Raw genomic sequence first — 19,031 nt, 5'->3', positions numbered from 1 at the left:
TATATGATGATACTACCTGTGGACCACAATCAAGAATCAGGGCCCCATTGTGCTATTCTCTGCATGGACAAGCTGCAAAGATAGCTCCTGCTCCAGAGAGCATACCCAGATCGTATCACAGGACAAAACAGACAAAATGGGGTGAAAATTGATTGGAAAGATGGGATAAAAAAATACTTCAACTGGAAGCTTTTTGGGGCAGGAACCGTTTTTTGTTCTACTGTGTACAGCACCTAGCACCATGGGGTCCTGGTCCATGACTGGCGCTCCTAGATGCTACTGCAATTTCAATAATAATGTGAACAGAGGTAGTAGAAATTTTAGCTGGACTAAGCAGTGCTAGACAGCAGTGTTTTGTAGGCATCTCACAGCCTTTTTCAGTGTGTGTGGGAGGAATGTGTGGGATTGCAGCTTTGAAGGTTCCTCTGACCATGGCTTTAAGAAACAAAATTTTGATTGCAAACATGCAGCTGCTGGTAGAAGCTTCCCCTCAGACCTTTCATTCAGGAGTTCAACTTACCACACTCTGTATGTTATGCATTGATATAGACTGAACCTCTCATACAGTGTGGAATGGAATGCTGGCTCTTAGCAGCTAAGTTTTGCTCCCAGCATTTATCCCATTTTACAGAGAGGCAGTGTGATCCAGGGGCTAGGGCACTAGACTGGGAATCAGGAAACATGAGGTCTGTTCCTGGCTTTGCCAATGACCTGCTGGGTGACCATGAGCAAGTCACTTTGCCTCTCTGTACCTCAGTTTCCTCTTTCTACCATGTATCGTTTTAGATTGTAAACTCTGGTGGTGGTAAGATCTCTCTTGCTATATGATTGTGCCAAACACAATGGGGTCTTGATCTTGGTGCTACTGTAATACTAATAATAACTTGGGGTCTCATCCTGATGGGTGCGGGGGTTACCCACAATCCCCATTGATTTCCAAAGGCAGAACCTATACTGATTGCTTTGTGGCATCAATTTGTCAGAGAATATCCGGTTTCAGGCTTTCTTTTGTGTTTTAAAGGTTTAGCCTCTGGCCAGCTCTACTCCTACCCAGCTCGCCGTTGGCGGAAAAAACGCCGTGCTCACCCTCCTGAGGATCCAAGGCTTTCCTTCCCTTCCATCAAACCAGGTGACACTTTCCCTCCCTCTGCTCGCAATGCAGTTATTAGGCTCTTCTCATGAGCTGTTTCTCATGAGGTTATTTCCTGTGGTATTAGGGGAGTGGTCTCAATGACCCAGGAGGAGGTCCCTTCCAGTTCTGTGTTCATATATTCCTCTCTCGGGTTGACAATGCAGCCTCACCCATGTCACATCCATACTCTGCATAGAGCATGGTCAGAAATAACCTCTTGGCACTACTGAGCTCCATAAATCCCACAGTTACACCAGCTGGGGTAGAAATCATCCATTGTTGGCACTATATGGGTTGTGGCATTTGTGGCTGAGCTCTACGTAGCGAGAACTTGAGCAGTCAACTGCTAGCTCTGCTCGCCTGAGCCCCTCTTGTGGGCAGCTGATTTGGGACCATTGCAGGAGCAGGGAGGGAATGTATGTTTTGAAGAAGTTGCCTGTGGCTTTACCCCACATGGATACCTTTTCAGTGGGGAATTGGAGTAGATCAGTGTTCTGCAGCTTGCCCCAGTTTTTTACGCCATGGCTCTCTAGACCAGTGTGGTATCCCCCAGGTTTGGGAAGCGCCAAGGTAGGATGAACATAGAGATCCACTGTCCTTTGGGATGTAAGCCAACTACTAAGCATCTGGTCTTGGGGAAAATACTCCCTCCCCTCTCCCCCCCCAATAAATGTTGGTGCAGAATTGCGTATTTGGGAGGGAGTACATCTTCCTTAGGAACACCTGTTGATGTCCAGTATTGAAGAGATGATACTAGTCTAGATGGGCTCATTGGTTTTGTCTAGCATTGTGGGATAGGGGGTGGGGTACCAGGCTAGATGGGCCTATTGGTTTGATTCAGCATTACAGGGAGTAGAAGAGTAGCAGGCTAGACTGATCCATTGTTCTGATCCAGTGCAGTTGGATGGTGGAGATACCAGAGTAAATGGTTCTGGGCATGGCAGGTAGATTGTGATACTGGACTAGAAGAACTGTAATGATACTTTCAGACTGCAGTGCAGTTCAAGGTCTCATCTGTGCTACAGAATCTATTATATTGCAGGACCCAGTTGCAACATTCCTGATACCTGACATGATAACTCTGTCCCACAATGTAGACAGGTCCTAACTACATCTCCAAATTGTGCTAATGCCTTGGGTGTGATTTCTCCCTTGCATGTAATTTAGTTGATTTGGTGGTGTAGCTGTGACCTAGTAGCACAGAGAACCCACTTGACTTCTGCTTTTTTTTAGCTCTTGGCTATAGTTTTCTTTCTCGTTTCTACAGACACTGATCAGACTTTAAAGAAAGAGGGGCTGATCTCCCAGGATGGCAGCAGCCTGGAGGCCCTCCTAAGGACTGACCCCCTGGAGAAACGCAGCCTGCCAGACCCACGCAACGATGACGACAGCCTCAGCGAGTTCCCTGTCACCAACAGCCGTGCACGGAAGGTACGGCAGAGAGAGTGCGTTCTCCCCTATCTTGCAAGAGGGAGCTTCATGGTAAAACACAAATGGCTCACTTTTAAAGACAAACAATACACACTCCCCCCCCGCCCCGTTTCTCTCCTGTTAGGCTCCTCCTCTCCAGCTGCTGCTTTTTTGGTTGGGGGTGTGTGTGTGGGTGTGTCCTTTTGGCGGAGGATGAAGACCTGGATCTAGGAGGGAACCACTGAGCACTCAAAATTTTGAACCCCTGGTGGGAGCCTGCCATTGGGTGTGGGGAGCAGGAGGTAGCAGTGGCAGACCAGGAAGCCAGGTGTGAAGTGAACTATTGGATTTGCTTTCTGATGGTAGAAAAAGAAAACTGTTTCATTTTATCTGGGCCCCATTTTGGCTTAATAGGGAGGCTGTATGGGTAGGGCACTGGATGGGGACTTGGGAGACATGGGTTCTGTTCCTGACTCTGAAACTGGCCTGCTGGACAGCCTTGGACAAGTCACTTCAGTGCTCCGTGCCTCAGTTTCCCCACCTATAAAATGGAGGTAGTGATACTGACCTCCTTTGTAAAGTGCTTTGAGATCTGCTGATGAAAAGCGCCATAGAAGCACGTGGTGGTGGTGGTAATAATTCAGCTGTGTTATTTTGCATTGGCCTAAAGTTTTAGCTTGCAGGTTCTCAGCCCCTAGCAGCTTAAAAGAAAAGTGGAGTAAGGAAGGAGCTGACATCAATTAAAGCACACTATCATGATCGATATCATGGACCGTACCATGCTGTGACTCCCCCCCACTGGCCCCACTGCCTTTTGCCTCCTAAACAACAAAGTTTCAGTACAGGGAACCCTGCAGTGATTTTTTGCTCTGTTTCAGGATGTCTGCAGAGAAATAGATGTTCCGATTTCCTGGGAACAAGCAAGGAAATTACAAAGCACCCTCTAAAAAATATCTGTTAAAAAAATTTCTATTGTTACCAATCAGGGCATTTTTGTAATCTGCAGTAAGAGTGGAGTTGTAATTTTAAGAGATCTGCAAAAGGAGAATAAGAACTGTACTCATGTGGCTTACGTGTTTTTTTTTGTTTGTTTGTTTTTGGCTGTATTATAATGGAAAAAGATCCCTGAAAGGGATTATTTTTTACATTACAAATTTGGGTGTGTGAATGTACTTACAGGGCCCTCATCATCATCAGTATCGGTTTGCCCCAAAGAGTTCATACTTAGGTAAACAGCAGCTCTGCTCTTCCTTGTCGGATACAAATAATCCAGCTGACAGTCTAAATTCCCGCATGGCTGCGCAGCTGCCTATTAAGCCCCGTGCAGGGGCTCAGGGCCACGGTGGGGAGAGGTGCCCCTCCCCGCCAGCCCCAGCATGGAGCTGCCGCAGCGGGGAGAAGGCTGGGGGGAGTCCCCTCCCCTCACTGTAACCCCTGGGCAGCCTGCACCACAAACCCCTCATCCCTGGTCCCACCCCAGAGCCTGCACCCCCAGCCAGAGCCCTCACACCCCGTCACTAACCCTCTGCCCCAGCTCTGAGCCCCCTTCTGTACCCTGAACCCCTCGTCCCTGACCCCACCACATGAATTTTATGTGCACCAATATGAAGGTGATATGTCACACATCACCTCCATATTGGTGCACATAATTCATTCTGCACATGGATGTAAAAAATTAGAGGGAACACTGCTGACAGTAGGGCTACTGCCTACTTCATGATGTTACCATTTTTTAGAGTAGCAGCCGTGTTAGTCTGTATCCGCAAAAAAAAACCAGGAGTACTTGTGGCACCTTAAAGACTAACAAATTTACTTTAGCATGAGCTTTCGTGAGCTAAAGCTCACTTCTTCGGATGCATCCGAAGAAGTGAGCTTTAGCTCACGAAAGCTCATGCTAAAGTAAATTTGTTAGTCTTTAAGGTGCCACAAGTACTCCTGTTTTTTTTTACCATTTTTTATAACTGATAAAGAGCATGTTAAAAAGTAATTAGGGCTTTTAGTCATGCATTGCCCAGGATGAAGTAATTAGAAACCACTTTCCATTCCACCCCTGTTCTCCCTTTTATTCCTTTTGGAGCCCAGATTGGTGATTTGTTGTTTTATGTGTGTTGTCTCAAGCAGAAGCCCTGTGACTGTAGTCACTACTTGACTTCCCACCTGTGGGCACAAGTTCAATCTGCAGCTTATTGCCGCAGTCCTGACTAACATGGCTGTGGTGCAACAGCAATTAATCCCACCTTTGTGGTAGCATGAGGATGTTCGCTTGGTGCTTAAGTTGTTTCATTCTTGCAACCTTATTTTATGGGGAGCCATGTGTACTCGGTTTTATATTTATAGATACTTGTGCAGCCAGACTTGTTCATTTCTTTTGAAGTGAGTTTTTTGGCTTGAAGCTGGTGCACCTTGTGTGAATTCTTCAGCGGATAATACTTGATCCAAGTTTATGGAAGCCCTTTACGAGAACAAGCCCTCACTATACCCATGTAAGGATAGGCAAGAGGTGGCTGTTGTTATAATAATAATAATATCTAGCTCTTACATAGCACTGTGTTCACTCCTGGTCTCCTGACAGCTCACTGCTGCATCTTTGGTCGGGTGCAGAAGACACAAAGGTTTTATTTAACAATCGCCCCCTTCAGGCTGGGCATTATTTGTACTAGTCTTACTTAGTACCCAGAGGCAAGACAGGTAGCAAATCAAAACTGTAGTCCTGTGTCAAGCCTACCTTTCTTCAGGGAGGCTCTGGCAGGCAGCCATCTCTAGTCAGTTCCTGGTCCCAGCCAGATTTCTCTTACAGAGTGAGAGCTTGGAGATCTGCTGTCCTTCCCATCCAGCTCCCAACAGAGCTGGGCTTTTCTCTTTTAACTCCTCCCTCTGAGACTGACACCTATTGCAGATATAGCAGAGGGGGCTGACTGAGCTTATAGCAGCTCATTAACCTTTTCCTGGCAATGTGGGATTTGTGTGCCTCATTGCAAGTTTCTGTCATCAGTAGATCACAAAATGGGGTACTTTTATCCACCCCTCACATGCAGCTATCACTGGCATGGAATGCAGTGGCTGTTTACAAAAGTTTAGAGTGGGAGCAAAGAACACTGTATCCAAATGAAACTGCAAGGAGATTAAGGGAGGCAGAATGGAATTACCCGAGTTGGGATTTAGCCAGGATATCACCTTTATTGTTATACAAAGTTCTATGGGACCTGTAATGCCCCATAAGCAATGGGAATTTTATTTTCCTTGTCATCTGAAAAATGGTAACTCTATGCCTCCTTCTGGGGGGTTTGGGATCAATAGCACTAACGTGGAGGAATACCCTCTGATGAGTCGCCCACACTGTTCCTTTCACACAACACTGCCCTGGTATGTTACCGAGGCACTAGGTCAGCACTGACTGGAGGAGGGCCCTCTACTGAGTTGCCCTCACTACTCATTGTAGCACCTTGTGCTCACTGATGTGTCCCTCACTGTTGTATCAGATATGGTGTTTCCATGCTTTGGAGCGCTACTGTTCAGGTATTACCCTTGCTGATGTGATCTGATGCGCATTCGTTCACAGTGCAAGATGGCCAGCTTACAAGAACCTTGGGGTTGGTCCTTCTGTTTGCCTCTGCAAAAAGGAGGTATGGGGTTCAAACCTTCCATCATAGTCTGGGTTGATTGATTTCACAGCTGTGGTGTGATGCTGGGGTGTATGAGCTGGTGCCATGCTTTGAATTACATTACACCAAAATTCTTTTCTTCCTAATCGCTGCATCATCTCTCACCTCTTCGAGATGAGGATACTAAGCCTGTGTCCTAGCCTATGCTCCCACTTGCTGTATATCATGTTAAAAATAACAAAAGTAATACCTAGCTCTTATATAGCATGTTTCATCAGTATTACTTTACAGAGGAGGTAAGTATCATTATTCCCATTTTACAGGTAGGGAAACTGAGGCACAGAGTTGCAGGGACTTGCCCAAGATCACCCAGCAGATTGGGGCAGAGCTGAGAATAGAACCCTAAGTCTTAGTCCAGTGCTCTATCCACTAGGTGGCTCTGACCAGAGTCCAGGGCTGCCTGTGAGCTGTGGCAGCATGTGTAAGGCTCCTCTGTTAACTTGTGCAATCACTGCAATGCTGTGTTTAATGCTGCTGACTTGTGAAGTTAAGATCCTGGGAATCCTAGAGTCTCCCTTTGTAAAACATCAAATATTATTCTTTTTTGTTAAAGATTTCTCCCCTTCCCCTCCCCATTCCAATTGCAAATTAACTTTGGCTTCTAGGAACTTTTTTCCCATAAGGGACGTGGAATTTTCTGTGAAATGTAAATGAGGCCCTCAAAGCCACAGGGGACTCTGCTCTTCGTCATCTCCTATTGAACTGCTGAATCTATATTAAATGCATTGGCCGACCTCCAGGAACGTCTCACATACCAGGGCCCTACAAGCCTAGTAAGGATTGGAGCTGAATGGAGAAAATGTCTTCAGCATGCATTTTGTTCTTATCCTTTACCCCGTTGTTAGACTAAGTTTTCTGGAAGGAGGGTTCGGGGTGAGAATTTTCCAGCTGAAAATTTTGCAGATTTACATGTGTAAAACTGCTTCCACCTCTGCTTGGGTACTTTCTTTTGCATAATTGTCTTGGGCATTCCTTTGTGGTCTAGTAAGAGGGGATGGTTTAGTGGATTGAATATCAGGTTGGCAATAACTTCCTTGGTTCAGTACAGATGCAATGCATTGCTATAAATGTTCCAGTTTCATGGGTCTTGGTTACCAGAGCAAATTATAGTGATTACTACTAGTTATTATTTTTCGGTTGCTGTAGGCCAACTAAAAGCTTGGCCCCACTGCTATGCACTGAACAAACATACAGAAAGAGTCAGTTCCTGCACTGAAGAGCTTAAACAGAGGCATCAAGAGGGGATGAGGCTTGTCCAAAGTCACACAGTGGGTCAGTGGAATAAGATCACAGGTCTCCTGATTCCGGTGCTCTGTCTACTAGGCTCTACTGCAGAGCAACTATGTTAAACAGCCTTAGAGGAAGACTTGCTGGCAGTACATGTTAAAATCCCAGGAGGGTTGGCTCTGTTCTTTATCCTTCTTGGGCAGATAAATTGAGTTGTATACAGTTGATTGTGTGTTGGACCTTAAATTCCAAAATATTTTCTGGTCACAAAATATCTCATGGCTCTTTCCATAAGAGTTGAAGTCTTTGGTCAAAATCCAATTCTCCCTCCTGCATTCCCAATACATTTTCAGGCAGATGCATTCTTACTCTTGTCCTAAACTGTTGGGGTTGGTTAGTATAAATTAGGAGTAACTCCAGATGAAATTGGCGGGCTGGTGTGAAACCGATATCACAGTAACCAAGGCAACTGCACTTCTAACTCCTTTGTGGCCTGGCCTAGGACATCTCCACTCAGGTCCTGACCCATTACCTTTCTTGGGGCAGGAACCTGCAGTCCTCTCCCTTCTTTCTGGAAATGTTAAGCTGCAATTTCCTCCTGAAACTCACTCTGATCACCATAGCAAGTTGAAGTTTAGTTCAGCTCTTGCTGTCCTGCACTACAGAGAAAACATATCTTGAAAACCATAAATACCTTGTACCCATGCTGTTTTACCAGGTGTTATCCGTCTTCCACATGGAGACCCTGGTATGTTTCAAGGTCCCTCAAACCTTTCATCAGAGTTTGTTCCTCTTGGGTCCAAGAGCTGATGTGAAACTATAATCAGTAAGAGTGACACAACACCCCCACCCCCAAAAAAGCAGGTTGTCTGTCCATTCTGTACATTTCTCGGTTCTTTGTCTGCTGGTTCTCAGGAACCTGTCAAAGCCAGTCTCTGCAGTTTCCCTCCATGCTATGGGGATCTTTAGAAAATGGCAGTAATTATCCCTTAATGTTGTTAGTTTCTGATAGTTCATTTATGCTTAGTGACTTCCCCTCAGTCACTGTACTGCTTGTCTTTTTTCAAGAGAAAAGTTTAACCCCTTCAAACCTGGTAGGCAACAATATAAGGTGAGAGGGGAAATTGAGTCATACATTCTTTGATAAAAATAAATCAGAAGTTTCCCAGTTCTCCACAATCAGTCTGCGTTCCATTCCACAACTTAGTGTTGTGTGAAGCAATCCCCCTCTGTGCAGCATATAGGGACAAAAGGTGCTAGAGAAATGTTTTATCACGGGAACTTCAATGTAAACAATGTTTTTCTTTTTAGGCTTTTATACAGCACTCTTTACTATGGTGTCTGTGTTATATATCCTTTGCATGAGATTTATTTATTTATTTATTTTTCCCCCCTCGTATCACAGCAATATCTGGAGGCCTCATCAGGGCCCCATTCTCTCAGGTGTTGTGCACATATTGTGTTAGGTAATGGGACAATCTCTGTTTGAAAAGTTCTATATAGACAAGACAGGCAAAGGGTTGGGTTGAAAGTGAGAAAGTATTATCCCCATTTTACTGGTAGGGAACTGAGGCACCAAGAGATCAAGGCCCCAATCTAACAAGTGCCTAACTTTAAGACCGTGAGTAGTCTCATTTAATTTGTCATGTAAATAGTGCCTAGGAGCCTGTTGTGCCTGGGCCCTGTACAAATATAGAGCAAAGAAATGTCCCCTGCCCCAAAGAACTTAACGTCTCAGTGTAAGACCAGAGAAAACAGGTGGACACAACAAACAGAGTAGGGGAACACAAGAAAACAATGAGACCATGATGGGTGGTGGTCACAGTAATCCATAATTAGCCACCATTACTTATACTCTGTTTGCCAGCATTAAGTACTTTGGGGATTGCAAAATCTGCTACACATTGTATCATCCCTTCTTCCTCCATCCAAACATTCATTAAAGGAGAAGGCATCACTTCTGTGTCTCTTCCTCTAATGGTGCGAATGGAGAATCTGCTCCATAATAATTACTTTTTCTCTTCTACTGTCCTAGCAGGACCTTTTGTATGACCTTTCCCAGTAGCTCCCAGTTTGGGATGAGCAGTGTTGCTTGGCATTGCAGTTCTCTCATCACCGAGTCTGTTCTGCAATAAGCTTCTTGGCTATGTGCCCCTGGATTAAATTCTTGCACCTTTTAAAAAATAAATAACTACTCGGTACTTAGTTAGCCACACATTAAAAATTTCATGTGGAATTGGGTACTGAGAGACTCACCCAAGGTCTGTAGTGGATCCAGGAGCTTAGGGCCAGGTCTCCTGAATCACAGCCTGGTTCTGTAAATCACAAGACCAGCCTTCTCTTTGGTGTGGCTGGGAGTAAAATGTATCTGAAAATTCCCACCCTCTCATATGCCACATACTCCTTCATATGTGTTTGTAGCTTCTGGTGGACATCCCTCAGCTAATTTCTAACATCACTGTCCATTCTCCATTTCTTTCTTTCCCCAAACCATGCCAAGTTTTTTTCCCCTACAATAAACCCTCTCCCCTTTACAGCGGATCCTTGAACCCGATGACTTCCTGGATGATCTGGATGATGAAGACTATGAAGAGGATACACCAAAGCGACGAGGCAAGGGCAAAGCCAAGGTAATGCCAGCTGGATGAGAGTTATGGTGCTGTGGGTTGTCCTGGTTCTGTCTCACTTGCCCCAGCCTAGTGACTGTGCTGAGTCTGCCTATGAATTTCTCCTGAAGACTGATACACCAATGCTCGCTGTAAAGGCCTGTCACCATTAATGCTTGTGATCATGTTTTAAACCATATTCAATACTAAATATATCAACAGGCAACACGGTTACAGAACACGTTGCCCCAGTGTTCAGAAATAGGGGCTGGGATTTCCAAAGAAGCCTAGGGGAACTCAGTTGAATTTCAGTGGGACTTGGGTACCTGGCTACCTGCTTTGAAAACCCTAGCCTGGTTGCCCAACCCTTCCCAAACCACCCTCTCCCCGCACTGTTTCACTGCCACTGGTGTTAACAATGCAAAGAGCCTGGAGTAGACAGCATCATGTGCATTTTTGCCATCATGCATCATCTAGACCCTATCTGATGACAGCAGCTGAAATGTCCCCTGGAGTTGCATTGACGTAGGCAGGGCACACTTCCTACAGTCTCACAGTAGACTAGTCAGGAGAGCCCTGAAGCAGTTGCTCAAATGCTGCCGCAGTGTTGCCTGGAAATAATTTAATGAGAACCCACCTGCGAGTTAGATGTTCTGGGTGATTACTACTGCTGGTTCACTTTTTCAGTTCCATTGACTTTAAGGCCAGAAGGAACCATTAGATCATCTAGTCTGTCCTCCTATATAGCACAGGCTATTACATTTCAGCCAGTCACCCCTGCAATGGCCGCATTGACTTCAGTTAAACCAAAGCATTTTAGTCCTCAGGAAACTAAACTGTTGTGTGTTCCAAGAGGCAGGGAGGTGCCACCAATGCTTAATGATAGGGAATTAATTAGGTGAGACATGTCAGATGATCCTGGTAGATGATCCATACCGTATGCTGCAGAGGAAGATGAAAACCTGAAGTCCCTACCTGTCTGTCCTGGGGGAAGATGCCTTCCCAACCCCAAATCGGATGATCAGTTAGACCCTGAACATTTGGGCAAGACATCAGCCCAGGTTCAGGATCCTCTGAACCATCTCAGAGTGCCAGTCCACCTCAATGGGTGCCCTCCAGGGGCTGATCTCGGAGAAAGATGGAAGAAAACCAAAATAGATAATTGTGTATCGGGGGAAAAATTCCTTCCTAACCCATGCAGGGCTGAAGCATGAGATTAGAGAATAGTCATTATTATATTATCACAGTCTGTCTCCCGTGTTCTGAAAATGGGAGAAATTTCTCAAGGGATAGTCAGTCTCTTGTAGCTGGGCTGGGTCAGCTGGGTAAATAACCACATCTTAGTTCACGTCAATGTAGTTGTTTGAATTTCCTGAGAAAATCTCTGATTGTTTTAATCTGAGAACCACTTTGTGTTGGTCTCCAAGGCCAGTTCTTGCCTGGCATGTGATCTACTTGGATGTATAAATAGGGGAGTATTGTGTAGGAGGGAGGTGATTTTTACCTCTCTGTATGGCATTGGTGAGACCAATACTGGAATACTGTGTCTAGTTCTACACTTCTAAAGTGTCTACACTTTAAAAAGGATGTTGAAAAATTGGAGAGGGTGCAGAAAAGAGCCCAAAAATGACTTGAGAGCTGGAGAACATGCATGGAGAGACTTAGGGTATGTCTATGCTACAATTAAACACTTGTGGCTGGTCCAAGTCAGCTGACTCAGACTTGCTGGGCTTGAGCAGTGGGGTTGTAAAATTCCAGTGTAGACCTTCAGTGGGGCTGGAGCCCTGGTTCTGGGACCTACTCTTAAGACGGTAGGCATACCCAGTGTAGATGTGCCCTAAAGGGTCAGTGTAGCTTATCAAAAAGAAGATTTGAGAAGTGAATTGATTAGGGCAGGGGTAGGTAACCTATGGCATGTGTGCCAAAGGCGGCACATGAGCTGATTTTCAGTGGCACTCACACTGCCCGGGTCCTGGCCACCAGTCCAGGGGGCTCTGCATTTTAATTTAATTTTAAATGAAGCTTCTTAAACATTTTAAAAACCTTATTTACTTTACGTACAACAATAGTTCAGTTATATATTATAGACTTATAGAAAGAGACCTTCTAAAAACGTTAATGTATTACTGGCACGCAAAACCTTAAATTAGAGTGAATAAATGAAGACTCGGCACAGCACTTCTGAAAGGTTGCCGACCCCCGGTTTAGGTGTATACATCCTTTACAGGGAGAAAATCCCAGTTTACTAAAGGGGTCTGTAACCTAGTGGAGAAAGGTAGAACAAGAACCAATGGCTGGATGTTAAAGCCAGACAAATTCATATTAGAAATAAGGCACACATTTTTCACAGAGAGAGTGGTTAACCGTTGAACAAACTCTCGGGAAGTGGGGGATTCTCCATCTCTCGGTGTCTGCAAATCCAGACTGGATACCTTTCTGGAAGAAGCTTTAGCAAAACCCATGGATTGAGCCCAATAACTTGTGTAATTGGCCAGAATTCTCCAGCCTGAGTTACACAGATGACCTAATGGTCCATTCTGGCCTTAAAATCTATAAATTATCTCAGGCAAAGGCCACTAGGGGGCACTATTTGATTGGTTATTTTGTTAGCTTAACTACAGGCATGCGGGAGCCCCTTTGACTAGTCCCTTTAGGACTGTCGGCTAATTTGGTGGCATAAGAATTACTAAATTCTAGAAGCAAATGTCTTGGCTACAGCACTTTACCAATATGATTTCTGGTTCCCAGGGCAAAGGCGTCAGTGGTGCTCGGAAGAAGCTGGATGCAGCCATATTAGAAGATAGAGATAAACCTTATGCCTGCGACAGTGAGTATGAAAAGCACTTGTCTCCCTGTAGTCTGTACTCTGGGACCAAGCTGTCTCCAATGTATTTGCTTTTGGAGAGAGCGGTGAAGGGAAAAGTGTTCCAGGATCCTTTGGGGGCAAGAGGGGATTTTTGCAGGGGTGTGATAGTTATTCAAAATGAAGGTGGATTTGAGAATATTTAGGATTTGTAAATTTCCCCCTTTCTTTGTTTTTACTGGAGCCGTGGCCCTAATCCAGATCTGTCATTTTTGCTGGGTGCGCAGAACCCAGGTTGTTTTTTTCCTGGAAGGACACATGCGATATCTGGCATTGGGGGCAGGTTCTCCCACTCCAGCAGAATCTTCACTAAGCAAGGAGGCCATTGCAGATGTCTGGACTGCATGAAACGGCTGGTCACTCCATTTGCCTTCTCGCAACACTTTAGCCTGCACCACAGGTGTGAGCGGCATTTCTGGCAGCAGTGCCAACGTATTACTTTTTTGTTCAGCTGCAAGGAGCTGTCAGAGCTCCATATTAACGTCCAGCCAGGGTCTCCGAATCCAATGGTGAGAATTGCCTCTTGACTGTATGGGTATGGGTAGTGGGGAGAATGAACATGGAGGTCTCATTCCCACTAACCAGGGTTCCTGTCTTTGATTTCTAGGTTCAGTCTGTTTTATGGGCCTGGAAAAGCCCAACCCACCCTTCCCTATGCTATGCAATACATGACTCAGCTATCTGTTTGCTGCAGGGTTTGTGGAATCCAATTACTTTGTCCTCTCCCTCTTCTCAGACCTCATAGTTCAACTGGAGGGCAGGGATCAATTCTGTCCTACTGGAGATATAGTCGCTGCTTTGCTGATTGTTGTCTTAAAGACCTTTTGGTCCATGCTCTGGCCACGAAACATGGGTTTCATGCTACACTTGTGGTGTGGGAGAGCTAATTTATCTTTAGTGGGATTCAATTTCAGTAATTTTACTGGCAACAGAAAGGCATACTAGCCCTGCTGGGAATGAATACATCAAGTGCGTGTCTAGGGCAAGTAAATGGGATTTCTATGACGTCTCTATTGTGCGTTACTCTGTTTCTGATTTGGTAGCAGCTACTACGTCCCCCAAGAACTCATCCCATGTTGCCCCTTGCAGAGTTCTATGCTGCTGTTTCCTTCCTTGCTGTCAGTGGGAATGCCACTGAAAAAGCTTAAGCAGCCCAAGGGAGTGGCTATTCCTGTGATTCTGAACTTTAAATGGCAAAAGAATGTACAAAATCCTGAGGGTTTTTTTCAGTTACTTCTCTCTCCTTCCTACTGTCCTGGTAGAATTGTCACTAGTGTTTTTAAGAAAACTAAGCAGTATTTTTTTCTATTTTCTCCTTTTTAAAATCACTCTGCTCTCTGTTGCTTGCCATGTGTGTGACCTATGGTGTGTTCACCTTTTTTCTCATTATTCTCTTTCTGTATTTCAGATAGTTACAAACAAAAGCATACCTTGAAACCTCCCGACCGAGGTAGTCCATTCTCTCTGTCTGCTTTTTTTATTTCCTCCTGACTTTGTTCTCCTGGAATGTTAGTTTTAAAGACTCTTTGGAGTGGGGTCGCGATCCAGAGCACCAAGAAAAATCAAATCAAACCGCCACCACAGTTGGCACTGATTGGCTCTCCTGCTGCCTGAGAGGCCATGGAGACTGAGCTTCTCCTTTCACTTTGGCCATGGTTTTCAAACGTGACTGTTAATCTTGGGTTGCCCATCCTGAGAGCCCTTATTAAAGGGACCTGATTTGCAGAACATTACACTAAACAGGGACTGGACTCAATGAACCAAGGGGTCCTTCTATCTCAGGCAGCCCTGTCATGTTAGCCTGATCATAGACTTATCAAGTTCCCTCGTCAGGCTAGTTGTTTTTCAGAAGGTGGGCCCATGTACTTGCTGAAAATCAGGCCCCTCAGAGATGTCTTAAACACGGCACCCAAAATTGCAAGTTGCTTTTGAAAATCTTCCCTCTTGCCCACAGTGCAGGGAGAAATTTGCCCAGCTGTTCCTGGTGCTGTGGATGCAAAGAGGCCTCACTGTCTTGAGATGTCAATCTGGCCCTTTTCGCCAGCAGTAAATTCACATGACAAATTCAGACCCACTCTGGAATGGCCGAGGCACGACTTTTTTCCTTCAAGGAATGCCAAAGTGTATTGCTACTGGAATAGGCATTGTGCTTTTACTGTCAGAACCCGGCCATGTCAGACTCTTTATGAGGGTCAAAGATTATCAGCTGCCATTGAAATTTTGGCTCAAATATATGTACTTAAAAAAGCATGATTTCTCTCCTTCTGTGATGATGCTGGCTAGGCCTCCTCTGAAACATAAGGACCATCTTTATTCTATGGGGTCTGGGTTATCACAGGGGATGCCTTTTGGGAAATGGAGATGTTATGGGTCCATTAAAACTGCAAGATGTTTGAATGAATGACATCATGGGGGGTTGGGGGTTTTGACCATTGTTCTCAGAATTCCGAAGGGGGTGGGACGGCTTGAACCAGTCCCTGTTGGCTGCTGTAGCAATGCTTCCTGGCCTGGCAAGGACACCAGTGACACATGCCCAGCTGGTAAATGATGGTGTAATAAGAGTCAGATTGGTTTTTCCTTATGCTGCCATTCCACCTCTTAGCTCAGACTTAAGGTGGCTTTTTCGACTCACTGGGCTCCTGTGCCTCCTAGCTAATATGCTACCCCATCTCGCTTAAGCTGCACCTGCACGGCTCTGCCAAATGCTTCCCTTTTCTTCCACAGCCGGGATTAGATATTAATGCAACACCAGGTCCAAAAGGCTCTTGGGCAAGCCAGTGCATTGGCTGGGGCTCTGGAATTTGCAGGCTCTGTTAAATATTTGATGGGCAAAGTTATGGGTCTGCAATTTTCTGCAACAGTGCATACTTCAGTGACCTCATTAAACTCCTCACATGGGGCCTAATCACCCATCATTTGTTACATGGCATCTGTAGTGAAGAGAAATTCAGCGTATGGGCTCTCCTACCCATCCCCAGCCACTTTGTTGCTAGTCCTCTGCTGCCTCTGTTCTCTGTGGTGCAAAAGTATTGTCTGACTCTCAGGTCCTGGCTGTAACCAGAACCCTTAAGGCTCTAGTCCTACCTCCAGGAGGGGTGAGTGGTGGTCTAGTGGGTTGGAGTGGGGAGGGGAGGAGGAATCAGGCTTCCTAGCTCCAGGAGGGGAGTGGTATATAGTGGTTAGAACAAGGGGTGTGTGTGTGTGGAAGTAAGGACTCCTGGGTTCTGCTTCAGACTCTGCCTTGGAGATTCTGCTTGATCTTGGCAAGAGTCTTAATTTCTGTTATCTATAAAGTGGTGGATAAATATCCCCCTTTGTCAAGTGCTTTGGGGTCTTTGAATGAAATACGCAGAATAAGAACAGACATTTTAATTCTCATTGACATGACTATTAAATACCTAAAATGTGGTATCACCTAGAGTAGAGGCAAGCCATCAAGAAGCTAACCATAACCCTGGCTTTCCCAATGACTGCTCAGAATCCAATTCCATTCCATTCAAGCCAGTATGTGCAAGATCCCTGCCACAGCAAAAGTATCCAGAGAACAGTGCTGCTGGAGGAGCTAGCCAGGCCTGGCTTGTACTTGTGTTTACACAGAGCTAAGAGAGTGATAATTCCCTTTGGCAAATGGGCTTTGCATTCGCTATGTAAATTGACTGTGACTTAAAGTGGTTTTAGAGGGATTTGTCTTTTTTCCCCTTTCTTTGCTAGATCCAAGTCTTCAGTTAAATAACCAAGAGGCTTGGGATTTCGCTTTGCTTTTCTGGGCAAATCTTGGCAAGCCCGAATTAATCCATCCCTCTCCAAGACCCAGGTTAAGCTTCATCGCTTTCCCTCCCTGCCTCTCTCCTCCTTGTTATCCAGCCAGGACTCCATTCCCACCCACTAGCAAGCTTGGGTGATAGGGATTTTGAGTAAAGTTATCCAAAGCAACTAAGTGACTTAGGAGCCTAAGGCATGGCCTGCACTGAAAAGTATTTCTGGCATAGCTGTGTCCATTAGAAGTGTGACCCCCTAACCGACAAGCTGAGCCAATAAATCCTTAGTGTAGACACACTATACCAGCAAAAAAGTCTAACTTATTTCATTTGAGGACTTAGTATAAGTTATACTGTCAAAAAAACTTTTTTTTTTTTTTTTTTGGGTGTGGTGGTGGTATAAGGTGCCTCTCCACTAAAGCCCATGTCTACGCTGGGAGTGCTTTGCTGGTATTCTTCCACCTCCCCAGTTTTGTTTCAAGCAGAATGTAATGGATATAATTCACACCAGCTGTCTCAGAGTGGGGAGAGGATACTGAACCCCTTACCACCAGTTTGAATCCAGTCTGGGTCATTGTGACTGAAAACAGTCCTCATCTGACTGTGGTTGGGAGGCCAACGTATGAAACAAGTTGGGTGGTTTTCAGTCCATATACTACACTGACAAATCGCTCCTAGCATGGACAGCACTATCCCAGGACAGTAAAACCAACACGCACACCCAGATTCCCCCTGAACTGAACAAAAGCTGTATCAGTAAAAGTGCGGCTTTGCTGGTTTGATGACACTAGGGACTTCTGCCAGCACAACTTTGTCAGTCAGTGATCTCTGCTGTTTGTATCGCTGACTGACACAGCTATTATGCAAGTCAAAATCCTTAATGTAGACCTGGCCTAGGGAGAGGTTGCTCATGTAGCTCTACTGACAGAGCTGCTCTGACAAATCATTTATAGTGGGGACCGTGCCTAAGCCCTGGTTCGAATGTGACTTAGGGAAGCCAAGTTTCATTGAAGCTCAGTGGGATTTAGGCTCTTCTCAGAACTCTTCTGAACATTTTGCTTACTGCCCTTCTGCCTCAGCTGTATGGTGGCATTAATAAGTGGGATTTGGGGTTTTAGTCTCACTGGGTTAAGTGGAAAAAAGCATGAAGGCGAAGTTAAGGATCTTTGCATGCAAAGGAGATCCTCTAGTGTGGCCCAGCTTCCACCTCCAGTGCAAATGAGAGCAGGCTAGGGGGAATGCTTTAATTTGCACGAGCTTGGCATGATCCCTGAGGAACCATGTGCCAGCTGGGGTTGGCAGCAGCACGTCATGCTTCAGCCACTCCTTAGACAGACCCCTGTGCTGGGAACTGCAAAGAGGGAGGCATAAGAGCCAGCTCTGGCTACTGGGGGTTTCCCTGGCTGTAGACTTGTAGGAGGTTCCCACTCCAGTGGCACAAAGGGAGTGAATTGCAACAGAAAACCTGTTGTTTGTCCCTGCCCCCACCCCCAGTTCTGTTTAAGCAAGATGTAATTGCTATAATGGGTATCGGGTGGCTCAGGATGGGGGGTAGAAAACGAGCCCCTCACTGCCAGCTCAGCAGTTCGAATACAGCCTTGGTTGTTGGTGATGACAAAAGGAGCTACCATCTAACTGCTGATTGTTTGCTAGTACATGAAATGAGTCAGGTTGGTCTCAGACCAGTTCCCAGTAGTGCCCACCTCTCAGAAGCCCTTTGTTGACACTGAGAGGCCAGTGGCTATGCCTTGAAGACTGACATCTCAGTTTGCCACCCCACAGCGGTGGGAAAGTCCCGCCACAGTAGGACTTGTCCTGGCTGTCTTGTGGCCAGAGGGTGTGGGAGAAACTTGCGCTGATGCTGTCTGCGCTGTGCCTGTTCTGTGGGCTTTGGTCTCTGAGGCTGCCATTCTACTAATAAACAATTTCAGGGGTAAATGGTAAGAAAGGAACGCAGACTGGGGAGGTGGCTTCTGATTCCAGGGGCTTCATGCTCTCTTCTGCCAGCCCTGCAAGGGAGGTTGGTTTATTGCATGGAAAACAGGCCTTTTCTCTACCCCCTGTGGCTGTAAAGCAGCTGCCTTTTAGGGACAGCAAAGCAGGCAGAGGCAACAGAAGTGTGTGCGGGAGGGTGGTGATTCCTTTCCAGGAGTCTGTGTGGGATGCCTTCACCTTGGTTCCAGTGTCTCTTGATCCGAGAAACCATGCATCCAAGGAGACACCACCTTTAGGGGGCTCAGAATTTCTTAGGTAGGTTTAAACCCAAGAGAAGATGAGAATTTCCTTCTATGTTTCATGGCTTGGATTGTTCTGGACAAAGCTTTCCCTTCCCCATGAAGTTCTGCTGGGCAAGCAGGAGATGTAGGGGAAAAG

General features: G+C 45.7%; 1 protein-coding gene across 5 annotated transcripts in view; it reads left to right on the top strand.

Moving 5' to 3' along the window:
* DPF2 (double PHD fingers 2) overlaps positions 1 to 19,031 on the top strand; it is a 40,726-nt gene that overhangs the window by 10,890 nt on the left and 10,805 nt on the right. For 3 of the 5 annotated variants that reach the window (XM_045023835.1, XM_045023833.1, XM_045023838.1), the window contains exons 3-6: positions 1,022 to 1,129; positions 2,400 to 2,614; positions 9,969 to 10,061; positions 12,786 to 12,864. In XM_045023835.1, coding sequence (XP_044879770.1) covers positions 1,022 to 1,129; positions 2,400 to 2,614; positions 9,969 to 10,061; positions 12,786 to 12,864 — 495 coding nt within the window. The remainder of the gene's footprint in view (positions 1 to 1,021; positions 1,130 to 2,399; positions 2,615 to 9,968; positions 10,062 to 12,785; positions 12,865 to 19,031) is intronic. The other 2 variants (XM_045023837.1, XM_045023836.1) reach the window with 1 other exon arrangement.

The sequence above is a fragment of the Mauremys mutica genome, chromosome 7, assembly GCF_020497125.1.
Source record: "Mauremys mutica isolate MM-2020 ecotype Southern chromosome 7, ASM2049712v1, whole genome shotgun sequence".
NCBI classification, from domain to species: Eukaryota; Metazoa; Chordata; order Testudines; family Geoemydidae; genus Mauremys; species Mauremys mutica.
This window is presented reverse-complemented; position numbering and strand designations above follow the sequence as displayed.